Source organism: Heteronotia binoei, chromosome 2, assembly GCF_032191835.1.
Source record: "Heteronotia binoei isolate CCM8104 ecotype False Entrance Well chromosome 2, APGP_CSIRO_Hbin_v1, whole genome shotgun sequence".
Classification (NCBI taxonomy): domain Eukaryota; kingdom Metazoa; phylum Chordata; class Lepidosauria; order Squamata; family Gekkonidae; genus Heteronotia; species Heteronotia binoei.
This window is the reverse complement of record NC_083224.1, coordinates 78,683,632-78,701,545: the sequence shown is the minus strand read 5'-3', so window position 1 is coordinate 78,701,545 and position 17,914 is coordinate 78,683,632. Positions and strand designations below refer to the sequence as shown.

General features: G+C 42.6%; 1 protein-coding gene across 1 annotated transcript in view; it reads right to left on the bottom strand.

The window, feature by feature from the left end:
• Nucleotides 1-4,556: 4,556 nt before the first annotated feature.
• KISS1 (KiSS-1 metastasis suppressor) overlaps nt 4,557-17,914 on the bottom strand; it is a 31,146-nt gene continuing 17,788 nt past the window's right edge. Inside the window, exons 2-3 of the mRNA XM_060233265.1 lie at nt 8,572-8,691; nt 4,557-4,882 (exon numbers count right to left, since the gene is read on the bottom strand). Coding sequence (XP_060089248.1) covers nt 4,584-4,882; nt 8,572-8,674 — 402 coding nt within the window. The 5' untranslated portion in view covers nt 8,675-8,691 and the 3' untranslated portion in view covers nt 4,557-4,583. The remainder of the gene's footprint in view (nt 4,883-8,571; nt 8,692-17,914) is intronic.

Genomic DNA, 17,914 nt, shown 5'->3' with positions numbered 1-17,914 from the left:
GGGGAAAAGTTCACTAGGGTTGCCAAGTTTAATTCAGAAAATATCTGGAGACTTTGGGGGTGGAGCCAGGAGACTTCAGGGCGGAACCAGACTTTCCCATTTCCAAAATAAATGCATAAAAATACAGTAGTGCAATTCACTTGAATAGTTATCATTTCCTCACCCCTCAATAGCTGCAATTTAAGTAAATGAAAGTGTAAACACACAAAAAGCAGCCAAAATTCACAGTTTGCAAGCTCACATTTTTGTGATCTCCCTGGGGCTTTACTCACAGGAACTGCTGTTCTTCAGGCAAACACAGGCAAATAAAAAGAGAGAGAAGTAGAGTTTTCCGCCATCCCATAAACAGGCTCCTATACAAAGACTCTGAAAACAATGCAAAACAAGCACAGAGACAGACACACACTATTACTGCCTACCCTACAAAGACTTCTGAAAAGTACACACTCTCTCTCTCTTTCACTCACCAGTTTGGTGTAGTGGTTAAGTGCGCAGACTCTTATCTGGGAGAACTGGGTTTGATTCCCCACTCCTCCACTTGCAGCTGCTGGAATGGCCTTGGGTCAGCCATAGCTCTGGCAGAGGTTGTCCTTGAAAGGGCAGCTGCTGTGAGAGCCCTCTCCAGCCCCACCCACCTCACAGGGTGTCTGTTGTGGGGGAGGAAGGTAAAGGAGATTGTGAGCCGCTTCGGTATGTAGCGCCAGTAAATAGACAGTTCAAATATGGTAGAGAAATTTTGAGATATTTTGTCTGCATCTTTGCCATTTGTGTTTTCTCTGACTTTGTTAATTTTGTACTAAAGGTAAAGGTAGTCCCCTGTGCAAGCACTAGTCATTTTCGACTTTGGGGTGACGTTGCTTTCACAACGTTTTCACAGCAAACTTTTTACATGGTGGTTTGCCATTGTCTTCCCCAGTCATCTACACTTTCCCCGCAGCAAGCTGGGTACTCATTTTACCGACCTCGGAAGGATGGAAGGCTGAGTAAACCTGGAGCCGGCTACCTGAACCAGCTTTCACTGGGATCAAACTCAGGTCATCAGCAGAGGGCTGCAAATGCAGTACTGCAGCTTTACCACTCTGTGCCATGGGGCTTTTTGTATTTTTTTTTGTACTATTTTGTACTATTTCATATTAAAAATGTCAATAGACTTTAAATTAGAACCACTGCTTTTAAAAGCAAGCATAGCCACGGGCCCCAACAAGGGACAGTGAAATGCCCCAAAGTGCAAATGCATTTTTGGATTCTGCCTCAATAAAACCATTATGGAAGGAGAGAGCAGCTGCCCAACTTGGTATAGTATAGCTAACATATCCTAATGGATTGTGTTTTCTTTTTTGCTGAGAAACTAATCCCCATGTCCTTTGACAGTTGGTTAGTAAGACTTGTAAGTATTCACTTCAGGCCACATTTGTCTAATTTTTTTTTGGGGGGGGGGTGTCTTGTGGTGCTTCTGCATGGGGATGAGTTCCTGTTTTGCTCTCATTACTGCTGTATTTGTTTGCAGTGGCACTTGGAGCCTTTACATGGGAATTTTCTCTGGCCTTTCCTGGCATGCCTGCCATTTCCCTCTTACCACTGGCAGGATGTTTGCTGGGTTTTAAAATCAGATTCACAATAGTATTTAGGATACTATAGTGATACATCTACTACCAATATTTTTAAAACACTGGCAAAAGCCTTCCAATGGCAGGGAAGGGAAGATAGCGGCTCCAGGGGAAATGGGGAGGACATGGTGCTGAATGTGACAGAGAGGTGTGGACAAGGCTGGCCCTAGACTGTCTGTCACACTAAGCGAGGCTAACTTCTGGCACCCCACCCTCTGCATGGATAACATCACCAAGTCACATGGGGGGGTACACAATTTGGTGCCCCCAGAAGGCCAGTGCCCTAGGCAATCGCCTAGTTTGCCTAGTGGCAGGGCCGGCTCTGGGTGCAGAAACCTGCATCTTCCTATCCACACCAAAACCAAACCTGCTTTGAGAACAAACTTTCAGGTATACTGCAGACAAACTGATTAACACCGGAAAGGTGGATGATTGCATGGTGACATCATATGGAACCCCCCCTCCCCGCCCCCAGCCATGACAGTTTGGGAGGGGAACAAAGAGCAAGAGCCCCATGGAAGCAACTTTGGAGCACTTTGTTCTTTCATCTTATATTGTGTCATGCAGACAATATGGAGAGGGGGCTATATGGGTCCCTGGGAGGAATTTTTCAATTACATCTTCCAGTGGCCCAACTCTCTTTGTAGAAATTAGCAGCTGGGGTCTAAGGGGAAATTGAAAGGCTCCAAAGCAAGCTCAGCATTGTGCCTGTAGCTATGCAAACTCAGTAGCTAATTAACGAGCAAAGAACTGATGTTGCTGTGGCAGACAATCCAAAATGGGAGGGGGATACATTGGAAGGCAAGAGAGTCTGCATGGAGCCTCTTATACATAGTCCTCCTCAGTAGAATACCATTGTGGGAGGGAGGGTTTAAGCCCTGTTTATGCTCCATTGTTCTAGGAATGAATGTGAGCAGGGCAGCATATCTATTTCAGGGAAGCTCAGAACATAATAACAAACGCTAACATTTATTCTTTTTGTGAGCAATGCAAACCTTTAGGTCAGAAACTATTGTCAGGATCTGAGACTATTACCAAGTATTTTTGGCTATTTTTGCTCTCAGCATCATATTTCTATGGAGGAACCTAAAGATGAAATACAGTCAAACCCTCCCATCATCCCCAGAACTGGCTAAGAACTCTTCCCTCCCAACTACTATCAATGACATTGAGAGGAAGAGATGTCAACTGCCAGGACAGAAAGCAGCCATCTGTTGTGCCTGGAACTAAACTCAGCTGAAAACCCCCTGCCCCAGCAATATTTTGTATCATGTTTTTTACTACCAAAAGCTACTTTAAAAAAAAATTTTTTTTCATTGAAAGGTAGGATAGAATATATATAAATAGAAGACATCCCACTCTTAAGTGTCACAGCTGTCTGCTTTATGTTGCAAGAACTATGGAAAAGAGCCAGGATTTGTGCCTTATTTTTTAATGGCTAGATTTCTTAACAAAAACAACAGCAACAACCCTGTTCACTATTTTACTGGACTAATTCATTTTTCCAACCAATCTCTGCCATGTGAATGAATCTTCTTCAATAAATTCTTAATTATTACAGTTGTCCTATGACTGACTCAAAGCTGGTTGCCTACTTTTCTACTTACGAAGGAGGCTGAAAATGTTCCAATGTAGAAGGGACTGCAGAGTATGTGTTCCCAGGGTTACAGCTATTCTGCCACTATAGCTCCTGATCCTTGGCAATCAGAAATTAAGCAGTTAATTCTTTTCTTGGATACAGATACAATTGTTGGAAATGCTTCACTTGTTGATTTTTCCATACTCTAACAATACTATAGACATAGGAGAGCTTGCCAGAAGAAAAACTGGAAACTCTATGTTATCACCAGTATCTTAAGCAGAAAAAGCATTAAAATGGTCTGGGTCCGCAGCAGGAGAATCTGGAGCAGTGAAAAGAAAGCAGCCTCCATCTATGAGCCTCCATCAGGTGAGAAAGCCAGTACAGCTTCCCAGGCAATAAATTATGGAAACTGGTGAGTAGTAAGACAAGACTTTACAGCATTAGTTGTGCCTCAGCCCTCAAACTGGTAGGAGGTTAAAACTTATACTTCCATGGCCTATTCATCAGCCTTGCTTTTCTACTATTCCTTTTGTCTTTGTTCAAGGAGAAATATCACTCAGTGATTAGGAAAGATAAGTAAGATACTTATCACTGCACTCATGTGGAGGAAAGTCTGTATTATGTGGAGAGGCTGTGTCTCAGTTACAGAGCATGCACTTTGCAAGTTGAGGACTACAGGTTTGATCCTTAATATTTTCAATTAAAAGATCTCAACAAGCAGGTGTCAAGAAAGACTTTCCTCTGCCTGAGACCGTGGAGTGTCACTGCCACTCCTGAGGGCCTAATTACAGATCCCATAGTTCATACCCAAGACCAGTCCAACAGAAGGATTTTCCATCAGATATGTGCTGTGATCTCCCTGCTGGGAACTCAGGTTTCTGGCATGTGGATTCTCTTTTTTCCAAAATGCCAAACAAAAGCATCCTAAGGTGCAAATCACAGACTCGACACTCTGAATTAAATTTCATTCTGTTATTTGGACAGGTTCTCTAGAGAGGAGGTATGAAAATTTTCTAAATAAATAAATATTACTAAAACGTCTACTGTGCACACATTTGTAATTTCAACTTTGTTGTTGGATATTTTTTTAAAGCAAGAAGACACAATACTGAAATTAGCAGAAAGATAATTCTAATTTTAATATGATTATGATAGCTGACATTTTGAAAATAACAATGACTGGCACTCTACAAATTTGTATTTAAAACAAAAATGTTTTTAATTTCTCTACTGAAATTCTGGCCTTAGATATCTTATGAGCTGTAGGCTAGTGGCATTTCTTCTCCTTCAGCCATTCTTTTGGAACATTAATGAATGAATTCATCACAATTCTGAGCCAATAAATACTTTCATTTGCTCCACCTGCCATACTTCAGCAGAGTTCTTCCATGTCTTCACATTTGCATTTTGGCTTTTACTGCTTGCCTCTTGCCATATCTTAAGCCAAATGAATTCCAGTTATAGGTAGAGAGGTCCTTCTCCCGTTCCACCAGCACAGCCTCTTGAGGGATGGAGATCACTCTGCTCCTCACTGGATGCATCCCTTGCCATGATTGAATTTGGTGCTCCTGCCGCTTGCACAGAAGTGATGGTGTGGATTGCAGACTTGCTGCCTTAGAGTTAGACTGCCTTTCAGGACATGGGATGGCATTAGCCCATTGGATTGGGCTGACAAAGTTTTTGGCAAGTTCATCTAGGGAAACAGAGAGATACTTTACTGAACCTTTTGGAGGCTAACTGTTTGGAGGAAGAAATAAATGTTGCTCACAAAAAGCATCCTAGTGAATTTAAAAGGTAGCTTTGTTACACCCATATACTCTCTCCTGAGAGCCAGAAATGTGGACTATGGATATCACACCAGTAGTTACCACTGGGATGGTGAGGTCCCCCTAGCATGGTTTAAAGTAACCCACATGCCAGGATGCCAGGGAACAAAATACTGAAACACTCCTGATCATGGAACTCAGTATGTCCTTTGGGTGGAACCGCCTATGTAGGACATTTGAGAGAGCTCTGTGAGAGAGCGGATAAGAAGTGCTATAAGGGTGAGGTTTGGCTTTCTAAACAGCTGGAGAAGTTGCTGAGAATTTCTGAGTTTGTGTGATTGCTGAAAATTCTGAGTTTGTGTGGTTGCTGGGGAACTGCTGTTTGTTTCTTTTGAGTGGGCTGTCAGTGATGGTTGCTGATTGATTGGGAGTGACTGTGTTCCTGGGGCAGACTGAGGCTCCATCCTTTTTGCATTATTAGGCTGCACCTTGCCAGAGGCAAGAGCTAAAGGGCTCTTGGCCTATGGCTCTTAGCCTGGGGGCTGTATAAGAAGCCCAGGAAGGACCAGAAACCTGGATCCCTATTTTCCTTGTATTCCCAATAAGGTAAGTAGACCCTCCAGAAGGAGAGCCACATAAACACAACAGGATTTAAAGGGGAATTGTATATTTTAAAGAAGCTATCATGAAGGTAGATTGCCAGCAGGGGGGTGGGGGCTTTCCAGTGTTTTGCACTGAGTGTCACATGTATGACTATCTGCCCACAGGACAGAAGTCTTGGGTGTGTGCTTGATGCAAGGAGCTCCTGGTCCTCAGGGAACGAGTTCGTACCCTTGAGGCAGAGGTGGCTGACCTGGAGAAGCAGAGACTGTTAGGCACTCAGAGAAGACTCTCGGGGACATGTTAGAGGAGCCCCACTCTGAACATGGCAGCCCCATTGCTGCCAGGGAATACGAAGGTCAAGAGGGATCAGGGCACCATGCTGAGGATAAGGGGAATGCGCCCTCAGAAGGGACCTCTTCTTCAGTTGGTGAGCGGGTATCCTTTCGCACCAAGGAACCATCCCTGGGCAGGGAGGGAGGGGGGGGGGTCTTGGTAGTTGGTGATTCAATCCTTAGGCAAGTAGACAGGTATAAGAAAAGGCCTGCAAACAAAGTTATGGAAGCTGTAAAAGGTAAGAAGGATTCCTTTAAGCATTGGAAAGCTAGTCCAAGTGAGATTAATCAAAGGGAACACAGGCTGTGGCAAATCAAATGCAAGACTGTGATCAGGGAGGCAAAAAGGAACTATGAGGAGCATATTGCAAAAAACAAAGACCAACAATAAAAATTTCTTCAAATATATTAGAAGCAGGAAACCAGCCAGAGAGGCAGTGGGGCCCTTGGATGACCAAGGGGTAAAAGGATTACTGAAAGATAGAGAAATGGCTGAGAAGCTGAATGCATTTTTTGTCTCCGTCTTCACTGTGGAAGATGAGAAGTGTTTGCCCACTCCAGAACCACTAATTTTGGAAGGGGTGTTGAAAGAACTGAGTCAGACTGAGGTGACAAGAGAGGAGGTCCTATAACTGATAGACGAATTAAAAACTAATAAGTCACCAGGTCCGGATGGCATACATCCAAGAGTTCTGAAAGAACTCAAAGTTGAACTTGTGGATCTCCTGACAAAAATATGTAATCTTTCATTGAAATCTGCCTCCATTCTTGAGGACTGGAAAGTAGCAAATGTCACCCCCATCTTTAAAAAGGGTTCCAGAGGAGATCCAGGAGATTACAGGCCAGTCAGTCTGACTTCAATACCAGGAAAGTTGGTAGAAACCATTATCAAGGACAGAATGAGTAGGCACATTGATGAACACAAGTTATTGAGGAAGACTCAGCATGGGTTCTGTAAAGGAAGATATTGCCTCACTAACCTGTTAGAGTTCTTTGAGGGAGTGAACAAACATGTGGACAAAGGGGACCCAATAGATGTTGCTTCCCTTGACTTCCAGAAAGCTTTTGATAAAGTTCCTCATCAAAGGCTCCCTAATAAGCTCGAGAGTCATGGAGTAAAAGGACAGGTCCTCTTGTGGATCAAAAACTGGCTAATTAATAGGAAGCAGAGAGTGAGTATAAATGGGCAATCTTTGCAGTTGAGGACGGTAAGCAGTGGGGTACCACAGGGCTCAGTACTGGGTCCTATGTTCTTTAACTTGTTCATTAATGATTTGGAGTTGGGAATAAGTAGTGAAGTGGCTAAGTTTGCAGATGACACTAAATTGTTCAGGGTGGTGAAAAACAGAGAGGATTGTGAGGCACTCCAAAGGGATCTGTTGAGGCTGGGTGAGTGGGCGTCAACATGGCAGATGCGGTTCAATGTGGCCAAGTGCAAAGTAATGCACATTGGGGCCAAGAATCCCAGCTACAAATACAAGTTGATGGGGTGTGAACTGGCAGAGACTGACCAAGAGAGAGATCTTGGGGTCATGGTAGATAACTCACTGAAAATGTCAAGACAGTGTGTGATTGCAATAAAATAGGCCAATGCCATGCTGGGAATTATTAGGAAGGGAATTGAAAACAAATCAGCCAGTATCATAATGCCCCTGTATAAATCGATGGAGTGGTCTCATTTGGAATACTGTGTACAATTCTGGTCACCACACCTCAAAAAGGATATTATAGCATTGGAAAAAGACCAGAAAAGAGCAACTAGAATGATTAAAGGTTTGGAACACTTTCCCTATGAAGAAAGGTTAAAACGCTTGGGACTCTTTAGCTTGGAGAAACATCGACTGCAGGGTGATATGATAGAGGTTTACAAGATTATGCATGGGATGGAGAAAGTAGAGAAAGAAGTACTTTTCTCCCTTTCTCACAATACAAGAACTTGTGGGAATTCAATGAAATTGCTGAGCGGTCGGGTTAGAACAGATAAAAGGAAGTATTCTTTCTTCACCCAAAGGGTGATTAACATGTGGAATTCACTGCCACAGGAGGTGGTGGCGGCTACAAGCATAGCCAGCTTCAAGAGAGGATTGAATAAAAATATGGAGCAGAGGTCCATCAGTGGCTATTAGCCACAGCATATTATTGGAACTGTCTGGGGCTGTGATGCTCTGTATTCTTGGTGCTTGTGGGGGCGGTGGCAAAGTGGAAGGGCTTCTAGCCCCACTTGTGAACTTCCTGATGGCACTTGGGGTTTTTTATGGCCACTGTGTGACACAGAGTGTTGGACTGGATGGGCCATTGGCCAGATCCAACATGGCTTCTCTTATGTTTTTATGACCCATTCACATGGCTGCTGGGCTAGTGCTGGCTCCCTTTCTATTCAGCATTTGGCAGCTCCTTGCTTGTGGAAATTTGCTTATATACCTTGGGAAAGTGCACATGAACAGTGCAATCCTAAGAACACTTTCCTTGGAGTAGACTTAAGTAGACCTCTAAATAGATCTGTTTAGGATTGCACTGTTAGTGTGCTACAGAATTACCAGCCATCCCGGTTCCATGCATAGACCTCACCTACATTTGCCCAAGCTCTTCTTTGTGTATATGTGTACATGTGAAATGGGAACTTATTTCTTGAACCTCCAAGAGTTAATGCTAGAACTAGAAGAGCTGATCCAACTTGGTACCTTCATGCCAGGTGTCTTTAAGAACAGAAAAGCTGTCTGCAGGTTCTCCGAAATGAGCTTTGAAGAGAAACAGGAGCAGCAGTATGGAACTGAACAGGCTCATTCTGGACTGGATCAGATCTGAAATAGCAGATGAAGAAGGGGGTGGAATGCTGTAAGGAACTCATGTCATTAGTTCCCAACATGAATCTTGCTAATAAAGAATAAATTTCAGAAGAAAAACTGCATATACAACTCTAGCTAGGGTAGGTTTTTACATTCCCACTATAGACAATCTGATTTGAGCCTCCATGAATATGTTATATATTTTGTCTATGTAAAAGCATTTGAAAGATAAGAACTGGGACCCACATTCAACCTCCTAATATTATATCATACAGTTCAGTGTACACAGAACCCTTATCCCTCACCCCCAGAATCTAAGTGCAGCCTGCTCTGGTCTGGCACATGTGGCTACACAGGCATGTATTCATGACTCGCTTCCCCCTTTGTGCCTCTGTCCTCTGTGCCTTCATGTTCTTCTAGTGGTGTGTCCATACGCCCTAATGTACTGACCTTGCATACTGCCTAGAGCAGGGGTGACAAACTCATTTGTTATGAGGGCCGGATCTGACATAAATGAGACCTTGTTGGGCCAGGCCATGTCGGGTTGGGCCATGTGTGTACCTATTTAAGATTAGGTAGCAGAGAGATAAACTTTTTAAAGGAAACAGACAAACACAATTAAATATTTTTAAAGAAAACTTAAAACATATTTAAAATGTTAGCACTTGTTGGTCTTCAAGGTGCTTTCTTTGTATTTCTTCCATGGGATCCAGGAACTGGGCAAAGGAAGCTCTGGCTCTTTCCTTCCTTCCCCAGGAGACCAGATGGGGAAGGAGCCTCAGCTAATAGAAAGAAGAGAGGCTTGGCTTAATAACTCTGCTGTGCAATTGAGAGAGCCTGGAAAAACAAGCTCTGCCTTCCCTCCCTTCCTCCCCAAGGGAGGAGCCTCAGCCAATGGAGAAAACAGAAACTTTGCTCTGTAGCTCCTGTGTGATTGAGCAAGCCTGGCAAACCAAACTGTTATGGAGAAGCAAGCAAGAGAGAGGGAGAAGGAACCCGATGACAGCCAGTTGCTTGGGGGCCTGATAGGAGTCCTCCGAGGGCCTGATTCAGCCCCCGGGCCACATGTTTGACACCCCTTGCCTAGAGACCACAAAATTAAATGTGAACAGTGCAGTAATACTGCAGTCCTCAGCAAGCTAAGACCTGTTGATGTTTTTAGGATCGCACAACACCTGTAAGCCTGCTGTGCTTCACTGGAATAACTAATAGCACAAGTCTTTTTTCATTTTTTAAAAAAATGTCCAGGACAATTCATTCCTCTGACTGTCACAGACATTTCATTTGTTGGAAGGGCCCCAGAAGATTGCTGTCAGACCACCTGGGGATTTCTGAGCCAAGGGTCAAGATGAAAGCAGAAGTAAGCTGCACATCCACTTAATCCCAAAAAAGATTGCTACATCCGTCCTTCTTTCTCCATGCACAGTCACTGGTGGAGCATATCAATGCCTTTGATGGTCAAAATGAGTTTTCTCTGAGGTAGCCCCCCTCTTTTGCTTTCACACATTGTAAGAACAGAAGGAACTGTGGAAGAGATGGCAATGGGGATCTCATAGCCAGGAGCTGGACTTGCCATGTGAAGACAGTGGCAAAGTGCATTCCACCATAACGGATGTGGAATTTAATCAGGAGGCCTGGCAGGTCCCAAGCTGCTAGTCCCTAAAAAGGAGGTCTCATCTCCAGCTTTATTCTGTCCCATCACCCTTTGGCTGCTTCCACCAGAATATTAAAAAGAGGTATGTCTTTCTAGGATTCTGGACTCACCAGTCTATCTGTTCATGTCTTTGATAAGGGAGTTGGACAAATTAAGAACTCCCAGGCTTTTCTTTGCCATTGATCCCAAATTAGCATGGATGTAAGGAAAGTTTTAAGAATCTCACTTGTTGGAGTAACTAAGATGAAGACAGGCACATTCCCACCTTCTCCTTGTGCCCTAGTAAGTGCGAGCCATTTGGCTTTTATGTGCATGCAAGACAAAGTCATTATCAAAGTCGGAAAAAGGAAAAAAATAACTTGTGTTGGCAGTAACTGATTATAAAAAGGAAAATAGTTAAGGGGAAAAAATGCCTAGCAATGAGCAAAAGGAAAATAAAATGTGCAATAAATACAGTAGTCAATTCCTTTGTCTAAAACATGATGGAGATTTAAAAGTCACTATAACAATCTTACAGACTTCCATTTCAGGCATTGAACATATGAAGCTGCCTTATACTGAATCAGACCCTTGGTCCATACAAGTCAGTATTGTCTTCTCAGACTGGCAGCGGCTCTCCAGGGTCTCAAGCTGAGTTTTTTTCACACCTATTTGCCTGGACCCTTTTTTGGAGATGCCAGGAATTGAACCTGGGACCTTCTGCTTCCCAAGCAGATACTCTACCACTGAGCCACCATCCCTCCCCCATTGTTTCAGTCTCTCTTTCCCACCCATTCCTATGACTTCTTCAGAAAAGTTACTCATGTTCCTAAAATATTTCCATTCCAAAGTCAAGTTGTCTTCCTGCCCCAGCTCCAAATTCTCTATTTATTGAGCAGAACCCAAGAATAACAGCAACAACAAACATCCAGGTGGGCAGTCATGTTGGTCTGAAGCAATATTACAAAGTTAGAGTCCAGTGGCACCTTTAACAAAATTTTATTCAAGGTATGAGCTTACATGTGCAAGCACACATCTTCAGATATAAGCCACTGGACTCTAACTTTGTTCTATATCAACAACAAAGGAAAGAGACCTTCCTTTAACCCTCAAAATACTCTAGGGCTGCTAGTTCTGAGTTGGGGAATTCCTGGAGATATCAAAGTGGAGCCTGAGAAGGGTAAAGTTTGGGGAGGAGAGAGACCTCATCAGGGTATGAAGAGCCTTATGGTAGCAGGGATTGAGTGATTCAGAAAATATTATTATTATTATTCCTCCAAAGCAGCCATTTTCTCTAGAGGAACTGATCACTGTCATCTGGAGGCCAGCTGTAATTCTGGGATATTTCCAGCCATCACATAGAAATTGGCAACCCTATCACACTCCTCCCTTTCCATTTCTTGGAACATGACTGGTATTCAGATGGCGATGTGTTCCTTGTATCACTGCTGCTTGTGTCACTGCTGCTGCTGATTCAGTGTAGCAGCAACAGGGTTTGCAGGTGATGGGGTTTCCTGCATTTTTCTAATCCCAGTCCCCCTGGTGGCCTTCTTCCTGCCCATGCTGCCATGAGGGAAAGATTTTTCTGAGGTATTTTTTAAAAAATAGTGACATACTGATATATCAGTATATTGGTATGTCAATTACAGATTTAAAACAACTCACTCCCCATGGTGTGCTGCTGAGGACTGGGAAAAGAAAAATGATTGCCATGAGAATGGGCTTGGGAAAACCTGGACTTTCCTGCTTATATGACAGCTATCCTGGGAGGTGCATGGAAGCACAACAGAGCTGTAAGGAAACAAACTCAGTTGGCTATTCCATATAAACATAAGAACTGGCATTCCTGCTAGCTTGGCAGACTGAAGACTAGAAAGAAAAAATCTGACCTGCAACTTTTTGTCTTCCTATGAAGGTTAAACTCTGGATGTTCACAGAATGCAACTTAAGCATTTATGTGAAGGCACATTTTTAAAAGCAAATACCTATGGCTGAAGTATCATTTCACCACCAAGTCTAATTTTCAAATGGAGGTTCAGTGACTGAATATGTAACTGGAGGTGGGGCTGCCCAAACATCTGTTGGACTCTGATTGATCTCTCATTCAATAGCAGGGAGGGGGCAACTGGGAGGCAAGCTGGAAGAGGATGCCATTGTCACCTATGGTGGAGTGGTGTAATGGATTATTTCCATTCCCATCTTGTGCTGCAGAATGTAGCAGCTCTTTTGCAACTGGGAATGAGACAAACACAGAAGATATAATGATCTTGACTTCCTTTCAAATTTCCAGTGACTGAAATTCTTGGCTGTATATCTCTTTTGTGTGTGCATACTACATGTGTGTACATAAATAAAAGAACTGGTATTAACCATAGAATTATTGCAGTGTGCTAATTTTGTACTCTAACATCTCTGTAAATCTTAGACAAACTGTACATTTCCTCCTAGCTTCACCAGATAAGTCACCAAATTTCCATGAAATTCAAAGCAACAATGTGTGGTGATTAATCGGAGTGGATATTTGACATGCCTTTGCTAAGGCTGCTCATTTCTTATGGGGAAAAACATGCTGGTCCTATGGAAAACTGAAACAAAAGATTAGGGCTAACAACCTACTTCCATAGTTCTGCTTCCCTGATCTAAATTTTCCCCTCCCCAAAGCTGCTTTGAAACTCTGATGTAGGAGATCCTGACCGTGGTTCTCTCACATCCACACACCATGTCTAGTATGGTTCTCAGTCCAGACTGTACAGTTGAGGACAACAGCATTGCCCTACAACAGATGTTTAAAGAATGTATTGCAAGCATCTAATGGCTTAATTAAATTTGACAATAAGAGAAATGTTCAGAGCAGCCTCAAACTGATTTATATGAATTCAACTATAAGAAAATTTATAAAGAAATTCAGTCAGTTTTAACTCAATGGCATACATTAACATTAGCTGATCATTTACATTTATTTGAATAATTTATTTTGCCAAAATTTCTTTTTTTGTTTAGGATCCTCCCTTTAGCCATTGCACCAAAAACAATATCTAAATGATTAGGGTTTGTAGAATCTTTCGGGCTCAAGTGCCGTGTTCTACTGGAGAAAGTTTTTCTTCCAGATGTTTCGTTCTCGGCTGTGGAGAACATCCTCAGTGGCGTTGCAGCCGGAGCAGGCGCTCTGACCTTCTTGGCTGCTGTGCATTGAGTGAGGCCAGGGCTGCTGGAGAGCTGCTATTTCTAGGCTGGAGGGGGTGTGGTGAAAGGGCAATAGGTTTGTGGATGTGCCCATTGTTTGGTGGGGCTTCCTGGAAGGGTAGTGATAAGGAAACTGGCTGTTGAATGTGACCATTGTTCTGTATTAATTGCTGGGAGGGTTGGAAGGGGTGTGAAGATAAGGAAGATGGTTGTTGACTGTGCTGATTGTTCTGTGGAATGTGCTGGTTATTCTGTGAATTTCTGCAATTTATAGTCTGTAGGGTGTTTTGCAGAGCTGGATACCAAGATTGGTGGATGGAAATGCCTTCTTCCTTTCTGTTAAAGTTGTGTTGGTGTTTGTAAATCTCAATAGCGTCTCTATTCAGGCGGGTATGATAATGTGAGGCCGTAGAAAGGACTTCAGTTCTTTCAAAGTGGATGACGTGGTACCCAAAGCAGTATCAACACCCGCCTCACCGAACACAAGAGACACTGTTGTTTGTTTCAGCCAGAAAAATCAGCTGTAGCTGAACATGCACTTCAAGAAGGAGACCACGTCATCCACATTGAAAGAACTGAAGTCCTTTCTATGGCCTCACATTATCATACTTGCCTGAACAGAGAAGCTATTGAGATCTACAAACACCAGCACAACTTTAACAGAAAGGAAGAAGGCATTTCTATCCACCAATCTTGGTATCCAGCTCTGCAAAACACCCTACAGACTATAAATTGCAGAAATTCACAGAACAACCAGTACATTCCACAGAACAATTAGCACAGTCAACAACCATCTTCCTTATCTTCACACCCCTTCCAACCCTCCCAGCAATTAACATAGAACAATGGTCACATTCAACAGCCAGTTTCCTTATCACTACCCTTCCAGGAAGCCCCACCAAACAATGGGCACATCCACAAACCTATTGCCATTTCACCACTACCCCTCCAGCCTAGAAATAGCAGTTCTCCAGCAGCCCTGGCCTCACTCAATGCACAGCAGCCAAGAAGGTCAGAGCGCCTGCTCTGGCTGCAATGCCACTGAGGATGTTCTCCGCAGCCGAGAACGAATCGTCTGGAAGAAAAACTTTCTCCAGTAGAACACAGCACTTGAGCCCGAAAGATTCTACAAACCCTAATGATGTTACCAGCCGTGAAAACCTAAAATCTTTGATAATATCTAAATGGCAAGCATCACTAAATAATTTTTTTTGGACTCACAACCACCCCAGGATCTCTGCTACTACATTATACAAAGTCCCTAGAAGAAGATGGTTTAGCACTTCCGAACCTCCTACATTATTATTATGCAGCTGTTTTAACAAACCTTATACATATGTTTTTGGAAGACTGCTTATTTGGATGGCTACAGATAGAGGCATCATTAACATATCCTCTCACTCCAGCTGAATTTTGCTGGAATTCTAAACATAGTAGATTAGGGTTGCCAAGCCCAATTCAAGAAATATCTGGGGACTTTGGGGGTGGAGCCAGGAGACTTTGGGGGGTGGAGCCAGGAGACATTAGGGGTGGAGCCAAGATCAAGGCTGTGACAAGCATCACTGAACTCCATTGGGAGTTCTGGCCTGTTACACCTCAAACAACTTTTTATTGGGGAATATTAATATTTCTTAGCTCAAAATGGTAGGCCTACGAGAGGTGAGGTGTATGGGATCTATGTCTTTGTCTACGGAGATAGACCACTGAAAATCCTTTGGTTAATGATGGATTTTATTATAGCATAGGTTTTCAAATAGTTACATCTCAATCAAACAATTTCAAGCATACAAGAGGAATACAAGAGGTTAGCTGAATAAGCAGGATGGGGAAGGGTGATACAATACCTATATCTTGCAGGGTAGACTCAGTCAGAGGAAATGCAAGGCTTCTGGAGGGAGATTTCTCTTGAGAGGAGGGGGGTGAGGGTAGGAAGGGGGTGGGGGAAGGAGAGGATGAAGGGATTCCCTTTTTCCCTTTCTTCCCACGCTTCTCGCTGTGCTGCCCTACGCTTTTTTTCCTGTGCTGTTTTCCCGTGCTTTTTCCCTGCTCTTTGCTAACCTGACAGGTTGGGTTGTCTGTTTTCTAGGGAAAATTACGTCACATCACTCAATTCCACTACCCAATGAGGGGGCAGAGTGTCACACCAATGGAAAGTCGGGGTGTCATATGTGTAATATCCAATCAGAGACCATTCGTATCATAGATCCATACCCCAACATAGGCATTTTAATTACACTGGCCAAATGACTTTATGGCCTTGTTTTTCCCAAAACTGGTTCCTTTGAAGCTCCCCAAAAGTGATAGATTTCTCTCTTAGTGTCAAACATGGATGGGCATCCATCAAGTGGTCAGGGGACTGGCTGACTTTGATGGCCTTAGCAATTAATTAAAGAAAAATAGAAACTTTGTTAAAAGTCAGAATTGTGAGATCAGTTTACAGGTTATAACACACATTCACAACAAAAGGAGTGCTTGGCCTCTAACCTCGTGTTTCTGCCATCTTGTCCTGAGGATTACCAGATACAAGCCATTTATTTTTGTTGGAGGTTTCTTGGGTCATTATTATTTCCTTATGCTTTGATAACAGGACTTTTAAAGGTTGCCAAAAGTGAAGGAATTTTTATGGCACTGCCCACACCACCTCTCTGAGCCTGAAACTTTTTCACTCCCAGGAGCAGAAAGATGGACGCTTCTCAACCTTTCAGCTGGCATCATGTTGTTCTGGCCTGTGAACCAGAATCACATTACAGACCTGCTTTGGGGTCAAGAAGGAACTGGATTTGTCTCCCTTATGTGCAAGAAAGACCATTCCAATTCAAATGGGCATTGCTGTATCCAATTAATATTCTAGGGTTACATTGCGATATCACATTCCAGGGGTGCATGGCTTGGGAATAAGTACAGGGGTGTCTTCCTGGATATCAGTCCCCCCCTTGAAAATGGAGACGAACTCTCAGTGAGACTTCTTTTTCACACCAAGGTACAACCATTCATACAGATATAGAAAGAGAAAGAAATGTCAGGCCATAAAATATGATTGAGAACAAAAAAATTAGGGGAGCTTTAAAATCTTGCAGCCAATTAAAAGGTAAAAAATAATAATAATAAAAAAACTGCAGGCCAGTTCAAAAATTAACTGGAACCTTTAGTGGGTTAAGCTGAATTCATGGGGTGTGCATATATGTTTCTGATAATGAACACTGAGCCTCTGAGGTTGCATGTACAAAGAACATGGGAGTTATAAATTCTCAAAACCATCTTTGGATAGGTGCTTAGGGGGGAAGACAGTTTCTTGCCTTTTAAAACTGAGAGTATACATTTTTAACAAGACCAATCCTCCTTCTATACTATACTATGCATATATATATGGTCACTAATAGCTAGTCATAAGTTCTAATATAAATGAAGTACAAAACAGTAACTAAACTTATATTGCTAATTAACATGATATCAAAAGTTGCATAGTTACACACACAAAAAAAATGTTCAAAATATATGTTCAATGTTTCTAAGCTACCAAACAGGCAGTTATTAACTCATGGTTAAAATATTCTTATCAAAGACAAACATAGAATATCATTTTCTTGAGGGGGGAAGGGGAAAGAACATAGGATTCTATTAGTCTAACTCTTAATGTGACTACAACACAATGGGGTTCAGTAACAGATACATAGGTACATTTACATTGACATTTTCCTCTTGTAGGCTTTGTCTATGCATATACAAAATTAACAGGCACATCTTGAAATCTGTTATTCTTTCCCCTTGTATTCTTGCAGCAGGGATGTACCTGGAACCATCATTTCCGAAGGGACAGGGTTTTTTTGCTGCACACCTTTGTTTGGGCAAACTGAAGTCTTCAGGGTCATTTTTACTGCTGGCGTGTGTGTAAATGAGCTGGAAGATATAGCACATGAGGTTAAAATGCCCTCTGTTTCTTCAGGGCCATTTGTAAAACAAAAGGTTGCATTCCTTTAGCTACATGCCACAAGTAGGCAATTCATTGTCCCAGTGGGACTCCACCCATTTCCTGCTCCTCTTCTTCTTCAAAGGACAAAGGAAGAAAGATGGCTCTGAGCACATGTGTCTCTGCAATGCTGGTATACTTTTTGGTAAAATTTCCTGTTTTTCCTTTTAAATTTAAGTCAGTCCTGCCCCATACAAAAATGTGGGTTGCAGGGCACTTTTTCCTTTTCTCATTTTTGGAAAAAGAGATGGCTTCGTCTTTCTCTGTGATTTTTTGTGATCTAGAAAGAAAAAGCAGTCTGTTTTTCCTTTATTTCCTTATTGAACAAAGAATTTGTTTTCCCTGCATGGAGCAGGGAAAAAAAAAGGAGAACACAAGGAGATAAGAATTTCAAAACACCCGGTTCTTTTGTAAGTATAAACGTCATGCAATGGAGGGGGGGAAGAGGGAAGCTG